The 17,692-nt window shown below is 50.7% G+C and overlaps 1 protein-coding gene across 1 annotated transcript; it reads left to right on the top strand.

Moving 5' to 3' along the window:
• CFAP298 (cilia and flagella associated protein 298) lies at window positions 1-12,651 on the top strand. Its single transcript, XM_065913726.1, has 7 exons — window positions 1-827; window positions 4,003-4,170; window positions 5,616-5,683; window positions 8,856-9,014; window positions 10,324-10,455; window positions 11,990-12,085; window positions 12,340-12,651. Exons 1-7 carry the CDS (start codon window positions 689-691, stop codon window positions 12,448-12,450), a joined length of 873 nt encoding a protein of 290 aa, XP_065769798.1. The 5' UTR covers window positions 1-688; the 3' UTR covers window positions 12,451-12,651.
• The last annotated feature ends 5,041 nt before the right edge of the window (window positions 12,652-17,692 follow it).

The raw sequence follows: 17,692 nt of genomic DNA, 5'->3' as shown, positions 1-17,692 counted from the left end.
GGCTTGGAACGGCGGTGGGAACACTGCTGTGGGGGCTCGGCGCCTCTGGGTGCCCGCCACCCCAACCCATTCCCGGTCGAGCAGTCTCCCTGCCCCTCCCAGCCAACTCCCTGGATGGAATCTCGGGACCCCGGCGAGCCGACCGGGCGGCCAGAATTCCCCTCAGCCGGCTGGTCGGTTTGAGGGTTGCCACGGCAACAGTCACTTCCGGGAGTGGGGGCTTGGCGAAGTCGGCTCGGCCGGTGCGGGGGCGGGTCCGGGAGCCTCTCCCGGACTCTGCTTGGCCGCACCTGCTGTCAGGGTAGTGGAGGGAGGCCCGGGTCTCCGCGCACCGTAGCTTCCCCAGCCTCAGGGTCTGCTCTTGAGCCGTGGGCCCCACCCCGCGCCCTCAGACCGCGTTTCTCTGTTGCTCTTGGCAACAGCCACTTCCGGGAGAGGGTGCAGTTTTCCCCCCGTGCCCCTCCCCGCGCCCAGACCGCGTTTCTCTGTTGCTCCTGGCAACAGCCACTTCCGGAAGAGGGTGCAGTTTTCCCCCGTCCCCCCGCCCCGTCCCAGCACCGCGAGCGCTCGAACCCAGGGTTCCGGCCTCCCGGCAACCGTTAGTCGGCGATCTTCGCTGTCCGCCGGCGGGGGCGGGTGACCGCGGGCCGCTTGTCCAGGGCCTTCCGGCGGGGCTCTCGTGGCCACCATGGTTCTGCTGCATGTGAAGCGGGGCGACGAGAGCCAGTTCCTGCTGCAGGCGCCGGGGAGCTCGGAGCTGGAGGAGCTGACGGCGCAGGTGGCCCGGGTCTACAATGCGCGGCTCAAGGCGCAGCGCCTCTGCTCAGGTGCGGCCCAGTGTCGTGGGGCCTGGGAGGGTAGAGAGAACTGGGCCAGCGGGGACGGGGCGAAGTTGGGCGGAACGCGCCAGGCTTCCTCGGGCCGGCTAGGGGCGACCGAGGGTCAGGCCAGTAAACACTTTACGAAGACGCGCAGCTGCCGGGCTTGAGATGGGGACCGCGGATTTCCCCAGAGATGCTTCAGGAGCGGCTGCACCGCGTGGGAAATCAGTCCTGAATATTCATTGGAAGGACTGATGCTGAAGCTGAAACTCCAATACTTGGGCCACCTGATGCAAAGAACTGACTCATTTGAAAAGATCCTGATGCTGGGAAAGATTGAGGGCAGGAGGAGAAGGGGAAGACAGAGGATGAAATGGTTGGATGACATCACCGACTCAGTGGAGATGAGTTTGAGTAAACTCCGGGAGTTGGTGATGAACAGGGAGGCCTGGCGTGCTGCAGTTCATGGGGTCGCAAAGAGTCGGACACGATTGAGCGACTTACCTGATTGCAACGCGTGGAGGGGTGCTCGGAGCCGAAGGGGCGGGCCGCTCCAGGGTCTGGGCAGTCGGGAATGGGGCTCTGTGAGCAAAACAAACCGACCTAAGTCCCGAAACCGAGGCGGGGGCGAGGGGGGACGGGAGGTGGCACGGGAGAGCCGAGAGCCTGGGCCCCAGAGCAGCTTAAGGGATCTCCACAAGTGTGAGAGGTGGGACGATCCCCAGGCCGATTTTTAAGAGTTCTCTTTTGAGACTTTGGAGCTAGAGCAGTCTCTGGGGGAGGGGGGCGGAGGTGGAGGAGCCACCCAGCTTTGGGATGGTTTTCAAGAGAGACAGTAAGAGCCTCGGCGTTCTTGCCTCCCTCCGTGTTGCGTGCTCTAGGAAGCAGCCTGATCCTCATGTTACAGTGTTTTGGTCAGTGTTCCCTTCTCTAGGAAGCAGCCTGATCCTCATGTTACAACGTTTTGGTCCCTGCCCCCCCGCCCCACCCCCACCCCCGGAGCGGAGAGGATCAATGCACCTTTCCTCCGCCGGACACGTTCCCTGGCCGTGATGTCTAGCATTGGTAGTTGCTGAGTCGTGTCCGACTGTTTGCGACTCCGTGGTCTGTCCACGGGCTTCTCCAGGCAAGAATACACTGGAGTGGGTGGCCGGTATCTCCGGTGGCTGTTGACCACCGCCAAGACACTGCATTCTTTATTTCAATTCATTTAAATGTAAATTCTAGCGGTAACGCGCCTGCCAATGCAGAAGACATAAAAGCCACAGGCTTAATCCCCGAGTCCGGAAGAGCCCTGGAGGAGGACATGGCAACCCACTCCAGTAATCTTGCCTGGAGAACCCCATGGACAGAGGATGCCTGGCGGGGTGACAGTCCATGGGGTCGCAAAGAGTCGGACACCAAAGGACTTAGCACTCAGCCTCATGAAGCTCCTTAGTGTCGCCTTAGGCAACACAGTACTTGACAGTATGTTAGTCCGGGTGTGATCCACGATGTGATTGTTTCTGTAATTATATCAGGTGACTTTTGTACCATAGAGTCCTCCTTAAGGATCATAATCTGTTCCTTACGAACTCATTTATGGGTCATTCGTATAGTTTCTTAGTAAAATTAACACCAGACCAAGCTCAATTAAGTGTTATTTTAAAACCAAAGCATCTTTGGGGAAAAGGGCCTCAGCTTCTTTTTCTGTGAAATTATCAATTGAAACGTGGTGCTGATTGTTCAGTCTCATTAGTGAGCGGGAAACCCATTCATTTAACCTGTGCTACCTGCTCAGTTGTGTCTGACTCTTTGCATCCCCATGGACTGCAGCCCGCCAGTCTCCTCTGCCTATGAAATTTTCCAGGCAAGAATACTGGAGTGGGTGCCATTTCTTCCAGGGACCTTCCCAACCCGGGGATCCAACCCGCATCTGGCAGGCGGATTCTTTTCCTAGTAGCTCAGATGGCAAAGCATCCGCCTGCAATGCAGGAGACCTGGGTTCAGTCCCTGGGTCGGGAAGATCCCCTGGAAAAGGAAATGGTTATCCACTCCAGTACCCTTGCCTGAAGAATCCCATGGACAGAGCAGCCTGGCCCTGCGGTCCCTGGGGTCACCCAGAGTCTGACATGATGGAGCGACTAGTGCACAGCACCACCTGTCTATAGCCTGCTTCAGGCAGGCTATGCCCAAAGTCCAGGGCAAATGAGGCCCGCTCCTTGTCCCCCCTCCCCTCGCCCCAGATACTCACAGTCGGGTTGGGGGAGAGAGACAAGAAGTATCCCATAAATAGCCCATTAAGTTCGACCATTTGTCCCATCAGTTCAGTTCAGTCCCTCAGTTGTGTCTGACTCTTTGTGACCCAGTGGACTGCAGCACGCCAGGCTTCCCTGTCAATCACCAGCTCCCAGAGCTTGCTCAAACTCATGTCCATCGAGTCGGTGATTTGTTCTGTAGTGTTTGTTCCATAGTACTGTGTTATTACAGGCTACCTGGTGTCTTCTCAAAGCGCTATGGAGACCCCACATACCTCTTTCATGTGAAAGAAGGGAGAGAGAGAAGGAAGGAGAAGAAAGAAAGGCCATTTTGCAAGGTTAAAATGTGGATTCATTCTGGGGTGAATGCATATGGAATAGGAAAAATAGAAAGCATGCATCTGAATAGTGAACATACTACTGGAAAATCAAGGTCTTTTCCTATCTCTGCCACCATGGAAGGGCTGCAGTAGTAGCAGTGTGACCCGAGCAAGCCTCAGGTGATGAGGCTGCAAATTGGAGAAGATGAGGATGTTGATAACTGTCTGGCCTACCTCACAAGGAGAAATTGAGATAATCTATGTGAATGCACTTGCAAAACCATAACGCCCTATGTGGGTATGTATTCAGCCTGTCAGTGAATTTGAGTTTATGCCTCCTGAGTGCCAGGAGGTATGACATAGCATAGAGGATTGGAGCACAGAAACTGCAGCCTGTGACCGGTGGGCGAGCCCCCAGACTCTGTGCCTCTGTTGATCTAGGATGAATCAGTCAGCATTTGTCAGAGGTCAAGGACAGATATGCCATAGCAAGTGGCATCTAAGTATCTGTTAAATAAAATAGCCAACGGTCCCCTGACCTCTAGGAAGCTTCCATTCCAGTGAAGTGTAGGTGTTATAATCATGACTGTGATGCATATTGTCTAATTTCCTCTTGTTTTTAAGAAATGGAAGAATTAGCAGAACATGGCGTATTTCTGCCTCCTAATATGCAAGGACTGACTGATGAACAGATTGAAGAATTGAAATTAAAGGATGAATGGGGTGAAAAGTGTATTCCTAGTGGAGGCTCAGTATTTAAAAAAGATGACGTTGGACGGCGGAATGGACAAGGTAATCCAGCATTTTTCTTCTCTGCGAATGCCTGAATGTAACCATCAGTGTGAAAACAGTTCTTCAGGTTAAAAACTGACCGCAGTGTTTCTATTCAAACTTATAAAATACTGCACCATGTAACTCCTTGTTGTTGTTTGGTTGCTAAGTTATGTCGAACTCTTTTGCGACGACCATGCACCGTAGCCCGCCAGGCTCCTCTTCCATGGGATTTCCCAGGCAAAAATACTGGAGTGGGTTGCCATTTTCTTCTCCAGGTGCTCTTCCTGACACAGGGACTGAACCCTGGGTTTCCTGCTTTGCAGGCAGATTCAGATTCCTTAGCATCTGAGTCATCAGGGAAGCCCTATTAACTCCTTGTAGCAAAACGCTAATCCAGGATGAATTAGATGGAAAAGAAGGCATCTGTCTTCTTGCTCTTACTAAGTTTCAGCTAGCTTTTAAATGTAGTAGATGAACCATAAGAAATTACCAACTTTATTGGCAATAAGTGATTGAAAATTGGCATTTTCATATCGTTCAATCTAATAGTCTGAGGGGATAATCGATGAAAATGTATCGCAGGGTATGTTTTGTTACAGTTTGTACATCAGGGTTTATTTGGCGATTCTTTGTAGAAAGAGGAAATGAATGTCAACCCAGCGGTCTCCACTTGAATTGACGACAGGCCTCTCTTGTACAGAGCAGTGTAGGACAGGCAGGTCACTGAGGAAACTCCTCTCCTTTCAGTACATGGTTGTTTGTGTGGGATTGCAGGGGAAAAGGGATGATAACCTATTTTGATACCATACCCCTTTTAACCTGCATAAAGAGCTCCCTTTAAATATTATAATTGATCAGTTAACAAACACTTAAGTACTTATTATACCCTTAAAACACTCTTAGGAGCAAAGGAAAGAAAGTGTCCATATAAAGCCTTTGCACGCTCAGAAAAAAAAAAAAAATATATATATATATATATATAGGAGATAATAGGAATTTCTATTAATGGTATTTATTTTGAACTTTAACCTAGAAAATAATAATAGTTGGTTGTCTTCCACATCTTTTCATACCTAAATCCATTCTCAATTTTGAGAGACTTTTTTTGCTTTTCGGGTGAAATTGCATCAAAGAAAGAAATCATGGTACTTGTAAAAACAGTTAACAGAATATTACCGGTTCATTATTCATCTTTAAATCAAGATTCTCTTAATCACTATTTTAGCAGTTTATAGTATTTTCAATGGCTAAGTACCACCATAACTCATTAAGAATATCAGATTTGAGAGATTTAACTAACTTGTGACAGCCAGCTTTCCTGTGTCCCTTGCCTGGATTCCATTCTTATACCTTCTCTCAGCTCACTTCCTCCCTGACTCAAACAGAAGGGGTTAGGATGTTTAAGAAGAATCCTAAAGATGACTGTTTCTCTCTCACTTTTCTCCTTTTTTTTATTCCTTTAGCTCCAAATGAAAAAATGAAGCAAGTTTTAAAGAAGACTATAGAAGAAGCCAAAGCAATAATATCTAAGGTTAGCTTTTTAAATGATGTTCTAAAGCTTGTCTTTTGAAATACAAACTCCAGTTAATGGCTTCCAGAGTTATCTACCAGCCACCTTTTTTTCATTCTTTCTTTTTCTCTCTCTTTCTGTCTCTCTCTTCTCCTCTCCCATCACACCCCCCTCCCTTCCAGAGACAAAGGAGACAAGCATGTTTAGAGCGGGCCTTAGCTTTTTTTTCCTTTCCCTTAGTTGTGACAGTTGTCCTCAATCCTCTCAGTGCCTTCAAGTCAAACAAAAACAGTTATTGGCTTGTGTCAGTGTGGCTCAAATATGAATTGGTGCTTATGTTTTGCTTCCTTAGCCCTTTTTTTTTAAGTTGAGCTATAGTTGATTTACAGTGTTGTGTTACTTTCAGGCCACGTAGTGATTCAGTTGTGGTTTTTTCCATCTGATTATAAGTTATTACAAGATATTAACTATAAGTCCCCGTGCTAGTCAGTAAATCCTTGCTGCTTATCTCTTTTACGGGTCGTAGTTTGTGTCCGTTAAGAACTAAAGGAAGACGAGTAGGGCAGATGCGAACCTTGTGGCCACTCAGTGGACCTGCGGAACCTGACACAGCACGTGTGTGATGGGTTAGCTCTGTGATCATCTGAACTGGAGAGGGGACGGCAGCCCTCCCCAATAGTCCTTACACGCAGAGTGTCTCCCTGAAGCGAAGCGGAAGTCAGACTGCCGCCAGGCACAGGCTGTGAGTCTGCAGGGAAGTAAGGATTTTTCAGGAGTTGAATGTTTTTATCGGTGGCTTTATTTACGTGTTCCTGATGTTCGTTGCCCCCACCCTCCCTCCACCGTGGTCTTCCTGGGTAACTGCTGCTTCTCCTGTTCCTCCCAGTGCTCTGGGTATCATTGTGATTCCTAAGCCAGCGAATCCTTTAAGTGCTTCAGGGGAGCCTGCTCTTCTGCCTGTCAGTATAGGAAAGGCGTTGGGAAGGCTTTGGTTCGACCCAGGGTCTGCAAAATGCGTTTGGCTGCAGAGACTATTTTTTTTAAAGGATGAAAGTCCTTTAAAGTCGCTCAGTCGAGTCCAACTCTCTGTGACCCTGTGGACTGTACCCACCAGGCTCGTCTGTCCATGGGATTTTCCAGGCAAGGATGCTTCAGTGGACTGCCATTTCTTTCTCCAGAGGATCTTTCCAACCCAGGGATCGAACCTGGGTCTCCCGCATTGCAGGCAGATGCTTTACCATCTGAGCCACCAGGGAAACCCTGAAGGGTAGATAATAGCTAGTAACTTGTAGTCAAGTTGGCCCCTCCCAGAACAGGTTAGGAGGGCAGTGTCCTGGGCCCTGCTCCACCCGCTCCAGTCCCCACACCTCCTCTGTAGAAATCCTTCATATTTGTTTGTGTCACTTTTTCCCTTTGTGTATTTTTATGTTGTCATTTCATAGCTTAGAGACAGCTTTCACAGGGCTTCCAGTCGCTTTTCTGCAGCAGTTTGCCCAAAGTGGCGGAGCTCGCACGGGCTAGGGCTCGAGTCCCACCCAGGGCCCTTCCCGCTGCCCCCACATGTAGCCGGCCTGGCTCCCACCTCCCCAGACCTGCCACGTGGGGGCCGCTAGCCCCGTGGGTCAGAACACATGGCAGGCAGGTGGGCGCTCAGATCCCAGCAGCCCCACTGTCCGGCCCCTGGGCCCAGGGCCTCCGCCTCTATCGCTCAGGTTCCTCCAGGGGAGTGTGGAAGGTGGTGGGGCATCCAAACTGGGGCCCCTTGGGGGTGGGCAGCGACGTCTGTGCATCCTCTGCCGAGGGCAGGAGCCCAGGATTGCGGGGAATCTGTCGTCCTGAGGCCACACCTTGCGTTTGTCTGTCCCCACCCCGTGGTGCCTGGTCGGGACCACTGCCCTTGGTATCAGTGGAGCTCTTGTAGAAAGTGATCCCCTGGCGCCCCTGTCTGGGCATATTGGGGGGGTGGTGTCCTCTGGGCGGGACAGCTGCCCTCAGGTGACCCCAGGTCTGGTGGACCGTCACACGGTCTGTGGGCGCGGGCCCCTCCCAGGGAGGCCCGGCACGTGTGATGGGGATTTCTGACTTGGAAACAATTTTATAAGCCGCCCTGGGGGTAGGTAAGGCAAGAGAGGTTTCTGAGAACCTGGCCCCTGTTTTCTTAGACATGGCCACCGTGGGGCCCCCAGTGGCCCCTGAGCTGCACATCCAGAAGCCTTTCCCATCTGACCCCTGAGTCACATCTGACTTTGCACCACGTCCGCGGGCCTCTGTCCTGACTGCCTCACAGCTTCAGGTCGCTGTTTTCTCTTCCTCTTGCTGCTTAAACCCAGTGTCTCGCCAAGTATATTAACCTCAGCTCCCTTCTCTTCTCTTTCTGTTCTTTCTTCCTTGGCATTTTATCTTCTCTGTCAAATACCAGCTTTCACTCTCTGCAGATAACTCCCCAATCTCTGTCCTCTACCCCAGAACCCTTCTTTACTTGCACCCTGGGTTTCTTTCATCTGGGAGTCCAGCCAGCACTTCAAACTCATTGATTCCTCTGCTGGGTGTCCTGTACCCGGGAGCTGGCCCTTCCTGCAAACTTTTCATCTCTACTAACACAGCCGCCAGTGTATCAGGGTCCACTTTGTCACTGCCTCTCTCTCACCCGAATGCCTTGTCTGGTACCCTACCACCTGTGTCTGCGATGCCTCTTGAATCCCAACTGCTCCCCTCGTTTCCACAGTTACCACTTTACTTACAGTCCCCCTGAGAGTCTTTGTGCAGACATCAGCTGGGAGGCCTGCAGTTCAGTTCAGCTCCAATGCTGACTCCCCAGCGCTCGCACAGACCCCGTGAGCTGAAGTGTGAGGTCCTTGACTAGACTTCCTTGACGGTCCAGTGGTTAAGAGTCTGCACTTCCACTGCAGAGGCCGTGGGTTCAATCCCTGGTCAGGGAGCTAAGATCCTGGGATTCTTGCTCTCGGAGTGTTCTCCACGCTTCACCCCCTCAATGCCACTCATATTCTGCATTATCGCCGAGGTTGTGGCGGCCGTGGCTGAGCCCCATAAATAGATCAGAGTCACTTCGGTAGCAGCTCTGTCTGATTCTGTCTGCTGCTCCAGCAGGAGCTGGCGTGGGTCTTGTACAAGAACCTGATTGACATCTGTTATTGGCCGCATCATAGATAACAGTACCCGCAACCACTTTCAGAAACAAGTGGAAGCCAATGTCTGCGTGACCATGGAGATGGTGAATGACGCCTTGGACCAGCTTCGAGGTGCCGTGATGATAGTTTATCCCATGGGGTTGCCACCGTACGATCCCATCCGGATGGAATTTGAAAATAAAGAAGATTTGTCGGGGACTCAGGTATGTGGGTGGCTCTTGGGGTCTCTATCATGTAAGTTCATGCCTACCCCCCCGCCCAGGGCAGAACCTGCTCACATTTGACCTCATACTTGTCCTAATGTAGTTTTTGCTTCATGCACAGCTTTCCATCTTGCTAGGCTCGGGTTTAGAGCAGAGTTGTGAATTCAGGGGAGGACCCCAGAGGTCTGCTCCTGGTTGAGGGCTTGGCGCACACACGGAGGGGCAGCAGAGGAGGGAGGAACTGGAAACTTTTCCCATGTTCTTGGGGAAATGGGAAGTACTGGGAAGGCAGGAACCTCATCTGTGCCTGTTTCTGCCAAATGTCTTGGTCCCATTGATGGAATTTTGTGTTCTAGCCTTCCCTCTTGCTCCTGAATATTTTCCTAGCTTTATGTTCCACTTTCCTTTGTTTTTCTCATTTATTCCTTACCCTGTGGGACAGTATCTTCCTCTGAGCCATCTTAAATAGATGGAATATGCAGAAGCAAACTAACAGCCCCATTATACCTACATAGATCTTCCTCAACTTAAGATGGGTTATGTCCCAACAAGCCTAACATAAGTTGAAAATATTGTATTAATACATTGAAAATGCATTTAGTGTCCTCAGTATCATAGCTTAGCCTCTCCTGCGTGAAATATGCTCCAGAATACTTACATTAGCCAATAGTTAGAAAAAAATTGCCCAATACGGAGCCTATTTTATAATGTGATTGATTGAATACTGTACTGAAAGTGAAAAACAGAACTGTTGTCTGGTACAGAATGATTGTCAGTGTATCGGTTGATTACTTTGGTGATCATAAGCTCACTAGCACAGCCCAGCATCCCAAGAAAATATCACACTCTATCACTAGGCCGAGAAGAGATGAAAATTCAAAATTTAAAGTATGGTTTCTACTGAATGTGTGGTCAGTAGAATGTGTGGTCACTTTCACACCATCATGTGGTCAGTAAGTCACAGATGAAGCTGTCTTGAGTCGGGGACTTCTGTATTTAAACACCCAGCAGGATCACCGTTTTCTTCCTGGGCCGTAGGCTCAGAGGGACCTTACATCATGCGTGGATGAGGGTGCCAGTGAGATAGGGTACCCCACTTCCCAGGGCAGGAAGTTACCCGAGTCAGGGCGCGAGTGGAGACTGACAGGGAAGCTGCCCAGGTGAGCAAGGGCGGTGAGTGGGCAGGGGAGCCGGTGCTCCCCAGGGGGCGGGAGGGCAGGGCGCTGGAAGCTGGTCCCTCGCCGGGAGGGGCACAGACCAGGCTGATGCCCCGGAAACCTTAAAGCCCGTTCTCAACTGTGGTCCCCAGGCAGGGCTCAACGTCATCAAAGAATCAGAGGCACAGCTGTGGTGGGCAGCCAAGGAGCTGAGACGTACAAAGAAGCTTTCCGACTACGTGGGGAAGAATGAGAAAACCAAAATCATCGTCAAGATTCAGCAGGTAAGCGCTTTGACTTCAGTGTGTGACTGCTGTTGTTTTTTTAACTTACTTTCACACTGATAAAAATTTACAGTAACTCTGAAAGATTTAAAACTCCTGATGCAGGCACTCTAATCCTGTGTGGTACAAGCTTAAAACTGTCCTCTTTGTTGAGCAACGAAAGCTGGAAGGAAAAGGGGATCCGTTGGCAGCATCTGGAGTTTGTTTGGGGTTTTACAGTTTAAAGAAATGTCTTCATGGCTGCACAAGGCCTTTCTCCTTGTGAGCAGTGAGCTCACTGTGAGGTCTGCTTGTGAGGGGTGAGCAGGCCCTCCTCTCCGTGCGGCGTGGGCCTCTCGTTGCAGAGCGGGGCTCCGGCGCCCAGGCTGGCGTCTGCAGTGCCTGGGCTCAGCCACTCCTCAGTGTGTGGACTCTCCCGAGACGGGCTCGACCCGTGCCCCCTGCCCTGGCAGGCGGGTTCTTAACCTTTGGACGACCAGGGAAGTCCTGGAGTCCTTTTAATTAGGCGGGAAAGGAGAGTGTACCAAGTTGATTTCAGCTTTAAAAATAGGACTTACAAGTAACCCAGATTGTTTCTTGAGATGAAAAATACAGCCCCGAGCACTGATCTCTAGTTTTTCAAAGTGCTGCTGGTCTGTGAATGAGGCGGAGGGCTGGAGACCTGTACAGGCCTGGTGTAGAGCTGTGTGCCTGCAGGCTGCTGTGTTCCCTGCTCTCTCCTAAGCCATTTCTCTAAAGTTTGGGGGAACCAGGGTGGCCTCCATGATTATCGCTACCCCTTCCCCCTAGACCTGCAGTGACTGCTTGGGAACGGCTGTGACCAGCACACACCCCCAGCCTGCACCGTGACGGCCCAGAGCAAGAGTGAGGCTCCCTTGACGATTCACTCTGCATGATGAGAGATGCATGACCTGTTTCATTTCAGTTCAGTTCAGTTGCTCAGTCGTGTCCGACTCTTTGCGACCCCATGGACTGTAGCACGCCAGGCCTCCCTGTCCATCACTAACTCCCGGAGCTTGCTCAAACTCATGTCCATCGAGTCCATGATGCCATCCAACCATCTCATCCTCTGTCATCCCCTTCTCCTCCTGCCTTCAATCTTTCCTAGCATCAGGGTCTCTCCCAGTGAGTGAGCTCTTCACATGAGGTGGCCAAAATATTGGAGTTTCAGCTTCAACATGACCTGTTTAGCCGTCCACAAAGTACAGTTTGGGCTTTGGGCTTCCCAGGTGGCACAGTGGTGAATAATCTGCCTACCAGTGCAGGAGACCCAAGAGACAGAGGATTCCATCCCTGGGTTGAGAAGATCCCTGGAGTAGGAAATGGCAACCCGCTCCAGTATTCTTGCTTGGAGAGAATCCCATTGACAGAAGAGCCTGATGGGCTACAGTCCACGGGGTCACAACGAGTCGGACCCAGTTGAGCACAAAACAACCACCGCAGCACAAAGGCAGCTGTAAGACAGGAGCTGCGCCGTCCTGGGTCACCCACGGAAGGCCTTCACCCACAGTGCGCTGTCCCCTTGTCTTTGCAGAGGGGCCAGGGAGCCCCAGCGCGAGAGCCGATCATCAGCAGCGAGGAGCAGAAGCAGCTGATGCTCTACTACCACAGAAGACAGGAGGAGCTCAAGGTACCGCGGGGCTGGGGGCACGGGGGTGCCCAGCCCTCCCCGGGCCTCCCCCGGGCCTTGGGGCAGCTGGGGCCCTGGGGCCTGCAGGGCGTGGCGGGGCACCTTCTGAGCTGCAGCCTCACCAGGGCTGAGCCTGCTGTCCCCCGCACTGGAGTCTGGAGGTGTCCTGCTTCTCTGGGGAGGCGGGGAGCGGGGAGGTTGGTCACGGATTCTGTCCTGGAACGCCCTCCTGAGCGAAACCCATGTGTTTCCAGAAACTGGAAGAAAATGATGATGACTCCTGTTTAAATTCTCCGTGGGCAGATAACACTGCTTTGAAGAGACATTTTCATGGAGTAAAAGACATAAAGTGGAGACCCAGATGAAGTTTGCCCATTGGTGAAGCTTTCCAAAATATTAGCTCACCTTTCTTTAGGCAAAATAATAATAACCATAGCTTGAAACAAGACAGCCACCACCCTTTGTGAACATTGTTGAAATCTCTAGTTTTCCGTTCAGTTTGAATTTTTAAAAGAAAAGTGAGTTATTCAAAGTTTTAGAACATAATAAACACATTCTCAGAAGAATCTGGCTGAATTATTTTTATAATCTGTCTACTATTTGAGGGTTTTCTTTGGCAAGATACTAAAGGTATAGTTTCATTTTTCCTCTCTGATTGCTTGATTTTCCATTCTCATGACATCGCAGGATGTTGAAGGTACCTTTTCCTCCACAGCGAGTCAGGGGTCCGCTGTGATACTTGGCCGTCAGTGGCCACTAGAGGCCGCCCGATGCTGAGTCTTGTCTTAGACACAGCCATGATCGGCCAGAGGGTCTAACGGAGCCTGGCATCTCCCAGCTTCAAAGGTGAAGTTCTGTCCCTGGATGATAACCTGGCTGGCCTTGTCTTCCAGGTGTGAAGGCCGCACCTGGTAGGGAAGTTGGGTGGCCAGAGCAGACTAGCCTTGAAACGGGACAGATCCCTGTGTCGTTTCTGGGCTCTTCCCGAAACCGAACGCAGACCCTGGTGACAGACGGTTGTCCCCGTGGGCTCAGCCTACAGCTCCCTGCATGCTGAGCTTGGCAGCAGGACTGCCGGAGGCCAGCCGTGTTGGCTCGGTGGCCATGTGGCTCACTCGTCGACCCACCTGGCTTTCTGGTTCACCTTTTTTGAGTTTTAAATTCTCCCAACTCATCTCTGCAAGTGCAGATTTTTCGGCAGCTCAAGGACATCTCTCAGGCTGTGCGGGCAGAGGCAGCCCACGCATCTGGTCCTGCTTCGTTTGGCCCATAGAGGACTCTTCTCCCAGCGGGAGGAAAGACGTCGTGCTCACTCCGAGGAAGAGCGAAGTGACACGGATGCTCCCTGCCCTGGTCTCCCTTGTGCACACTGCTGTGCTGGAGCCCAGGGTGGGAGCCGGGACCCTCGGTTCCCAGGCCCGGTGCCGTAGTGGCAGGCGGGGCCTGGCCGGGTCTGCCCCTGCCCTTCTCCACACACCAGCGAGGCTCGCTCAGACTCTCGTGGGTTGCCATTTCCTTCTCCCAGGGCTGACTACCTACTCAAATTTCTGCTGTTCTCGAAACCGCATCTTCTAAAGTGGCTTGTAACTTGGCTGTTTGCCTTGACTGTATCTTACTCTTGATTGTCAAATTTTGTAAAATCAAGTTTGCATTGGTTTTCTTGTTGACCTCCATTCTTTTAATTTTTATTGAAGTATAGTTGACTTAACAATGTTAGTTTCAGGGGTAACGTTCATTATGATCTTAAATGTCTCCATGGTGAGCCTTGTGTCTTTGGATGATATAAAGTTTGCAGTAAGATCCTGTGACTTCACTTGAGGAGCACCCGCTCTTGTCAATGTCTAGTTGATGTGCAGGCATGACAGCCACACTTGACTTGCAAATAAAAGTTAAGCCACACGATCACAGTAGCTCTTCTTAAGAATCACTGTTTCCACGTCACTGTGAATTCTGGGCTTCCCTGGTGGCCCAGTGGTAAAGAATCCGCCGCCAGGGCAGGAGACGCAGGTTTAGCCCTGATCCAGGAGGGCCCCGCGTGCTGCAGAACCACTAGGCGTGTGGGCCACAGCCATTGAGCCTGTTGCTCTAGAGCCTGGGAGCTGCATCTTTTGGGCTCACGTGCCACAGGAGCTGGAGGCCACGCTCCCTAGAGCCCGTGCTCTGTGGCGGGAGGGGGAGAAGCCCGCGAACCTCAACTAGAGAAAAGCCAGAGCAGCTTCGAAGACCCAGCACAGCCATAAATAAATAGAACTTAAAAAAAAAATTCTTGAGGGATTTAAATGCTTTCTGTGGCCATGATGGTTACTCTGTTGCTTCACATAATCACCAGAAGTTGTTAACCAAAGGGCCACTGGCTTCTGAGTATAGAGATCACTACATTGCTAATATCACACCATATGCCTTTTATTGGATACTGACATGAAATGAACAAGAACCTCTCTGCCCCATAACCCCCTGAGTTCTATCCATCCTGAAATGTGGAAGTGAAAGTCTCTCATTTGTGTCTAACTCTTTGCGACCCCATGGACTATACAGTCCCTGGAATTCTCCAGGCCAGAATCCTGCAGTGGTTAGCCATTCCCCCCTCCAGAGGATCTTCCCAACCCAGGTGTCGAACCTGGGTCTCCCGCATTGCAGGCAGATTCTTTACCAGCTGAGCCACAAGGGAAGCCCAAGAATATTGGAGTGGGTAGCCTGCCCCTTCTCCAGGGGATCTTCCCAACCCAGCAATCAAACTGGGGTCTCCTGCATTGCAGGTGGATTCATTACCAGCTGAGCTACCAGGAAAGCCCCTCCCCGCGCCCCCACCACCACACACCCTGAGGTCTATCCTTCCTGAAGTAGTTGCCCCTTAAAAGTACTGCAGCCACCCCCTCATGGCTGGCTGTCTATAAGGAAATGAGGTTGGCTGTCCCGGGTCGCTCTGGGCTTCCACAGGTTGATTCCCTTCATGTCAACCCCTGAGAAAGGTGCTGGTGACCTCAGATGGGTCATCTTTGCTCATGTCGCTAGTAAGTGTAGAAGGACTTCCCTGATGGCTCAGGGATAGGCTACCCACTCCAGTATTCTGGCCTGGAGAATTCCATGGACTGTATACTTCATGAGGTCACAAAGAGTAGGACATGACTGAGTGACTTTCACTTTCACTTAAGGGGTAGAGAGTCAGGCGCCACGCCCAGGGCTTCCCAAGAAATCAACTTAGGGGAAGTCATCTTGCCAAACAGCAGGCTATGAATCAGCTTAAGTTTTAGGGCTTGATGTGACTTGTTTTTTTTTTTTTAAATCCCATACATCTGTGGATCAATATCCAGGAAACGCAGTGTCTGCTGTCAGTTGGGGGCCAGGCTGGGTCTGTGATCTCGTGCTATGTAATGTGTCTTCTCACGTGGTTGTTTCAAGGAGACCAGGAATGCTCATAATAAAATTTGACACCACTCCGTGCCCCTTCAGCTGGCAAACTGAGACCCCAGGCAGTATTTTTGTTGCAGAATTACCTTGTTCCTAGCTCTGTGAAGGAAGTGCCATCAAGCTTGGAATCAGCTGCCACAATCTTAGGGCACACTGTTTTGTTGTTGGGCAGTCACTAAGTCATGTGTAACTCTTTGCAACCCCATGGACTATGGCACGCCAGGCTTCCCTGTCCTCCACTATCTCCTGGAGTTTGCTCAAACTCATGTCCATCAAGTCGGTGATGCCATCTAACCATCTCACCCTCTATCGTCTCTTCTCCTCCCGCCTTCAATCTTTCCTAGCACCAGGGTCTTTTCAAATGAGTCAGTTCTACACATCAGGTGGCCAAAGTACTGGAGTTTCAGCTGCAGCATCAGTCCTTCCAATAAACACCCAGGACTGATTTCCTTTAGGATGGACTGATTGGATCTCCTGTCAGTCCACGGGACTCTCAGGAGTCTTCTCCATCACCACAGTTCAAAGCATCAATTCTTAAGCGCTCAACTTTCTTTATGTTCCAACTCTCACATCCATACATGACTACTGGAATGGTCTATGTATACCTAGATGCTAAATAATGTGCTAGTGAACTTCAGGAAGGAAAGATCCACAGAACACACATCTGTGAAGGGCCCGAAACAGGGGTGCCTTCTCCAGAACAGGCAGATGGCAGCCATCGATTATTTTAGTGTCTGAGGTCAACAGTGATGGGACCACGGTTCCTAAGTCTGCTTTAGTTCACCAACCACTGAAAAGGGGGAGAGAGAATTACACCAATGTTTGTTTTTTTTTTGTTTTTTTTTTGGCCATGAGGCATGCAGGGTCTTATTCCCTAACCAAAGATTGAACCCACACCCCCTGCAGTGGAAGCTCAGAGTGGAGTCTTAACCACTGGACCACCAGGGAAGCCCAAGTGAGCCCATCCTTGAGATGCTTTAAACAAATAGACACTTGGCTCGACTCTGAAACCATTGTCCTGAGGGATTAAAAATGACTCTGGGGTTGCGTCCCAGCTGGAGGAGGTCATAGGACTCTGCCCATAGGATTCTGGGCCATGCTCTCATGGCAGAGGTTAGCAGATGAATAAATTCCCACAGGCTGAATCTCAGTCTATCCTTCCTTTGAATAGATTGAACTCTGCGTTCAGAGTAAGGTAACAAGCCCCACAGCTGTCTGGCTCTTCCAGTCATAGGACAGGATTCCAAGACTCTGTGAGCCAGCATCATCACTAAATGCAGATTGCAAAGCACCAAAAACCTCGTTTGCGGTTTTGTCACTGAAACCCTTGATCCTATAACCGGCCTTGTTCAGTAGCCGCATAACCGCAGCTGTGTCCCTGCCTTGGCCCTGACCCCTCCCCTGTTTACACTGTGCTGGACCAGGTCCTCTAGGCTCTGAGAAACTGTGTGTTTCAGTAGTAAATTAGCAAAATAAAAAATGCACTCCTGCTGGGAATTCCCTGGAGGTCCAGTGGTTAGGGCTCTCTGCTTTCATTGCCAAGAGCTGGGGTTCAGTCCCTGGTCAGGGAACTAGGATCCTGCAAGCCGTACAAGTCAAGCTATGCTTTTTCCAGTGGTCATGTACGGATGGGAGAGCTGGGCCATAAAGAAGGCTAAGCACCGAAGAATTGATGCTTTCAAACTGTGGTGTTGGAGTAGACTCTTGTGACTCATTTAAATGACAGCAAGAAGATCAAACCACTCAATCCTAAAAGAAATCAATTCTGGATATTCACTGGAAGGACTGATGCTGATGCTGAAGTTCCAGTACTTTGGGCACCTGATGGGAAGAACTGACATGTTAGAAAAGACCCTGATGCTGGGAAAGATTGAAGGCGGGAGGAGAAGGGGATGACAGAGGATGAGATGGTTAGATGGCATCACTGATTCAATAGACATGAATTTGAGCAAACTTCGGGAGATAGAGGAAGACAGAGGAGCCTGGCACGCTAGAGTCCATGGTGTCGCAGAGTTGAACATGATTTAGTGACTGAACAACAACAAAGGCACGCCAAAAAAGTTCCTGTCGTCAGAATCTTATATTGAAACTAAAGCACTTACAGTTGTGAAATAAAAGAGATGGAGGTAAAACTGCTGAGAGCGTTACTGTGTAAATCGAACCCCAGAACTGAGAGCTGCTCTGAGTTTACCTGTTAGA

Source organism: Muntiacus reevesi, chromosome 21 (genome assembly GCF_963930625.1).
Source record: "Muntiacus reevesi chromosome 21, mMunRee1.1, whole genome shotgun sequence".
NCBI lineage: Eukaryota > Metazoa > Chordata > Mammalia > Artiodactyla > Cervidae > Muntiacus > Muntiacus reevesi.
This window is presented reverse-complemented; position numbering and strand designations above follow the sequence as displayed.

Excerpts from the sequence above, each read along its gene's own strand:
- CFAP298 (XM_065913726.1), top strand. The coding sequence starts at position 689 with ATGGTTCTGCTGCATGTGAAGCGGGGCGACGAGAGCCAGTTCCTGCTG. Across the intron at positions 9,015-10,323 it reads AAGATTTGTCGGGGACTCAG|GCAGGGCTCAACGTCATCAA; the intron begins GTATGTGGGTGG and ends TGTGGTCCCCAG. Across the intron at positions 10,456-11,989 it reads TCATCGTCAAGATTCAGCAG|AGGGGCCAGGGAGCCCCAGC; the intron begins GTAAGCGCTTTG and ends TTGTCTTTGCAG.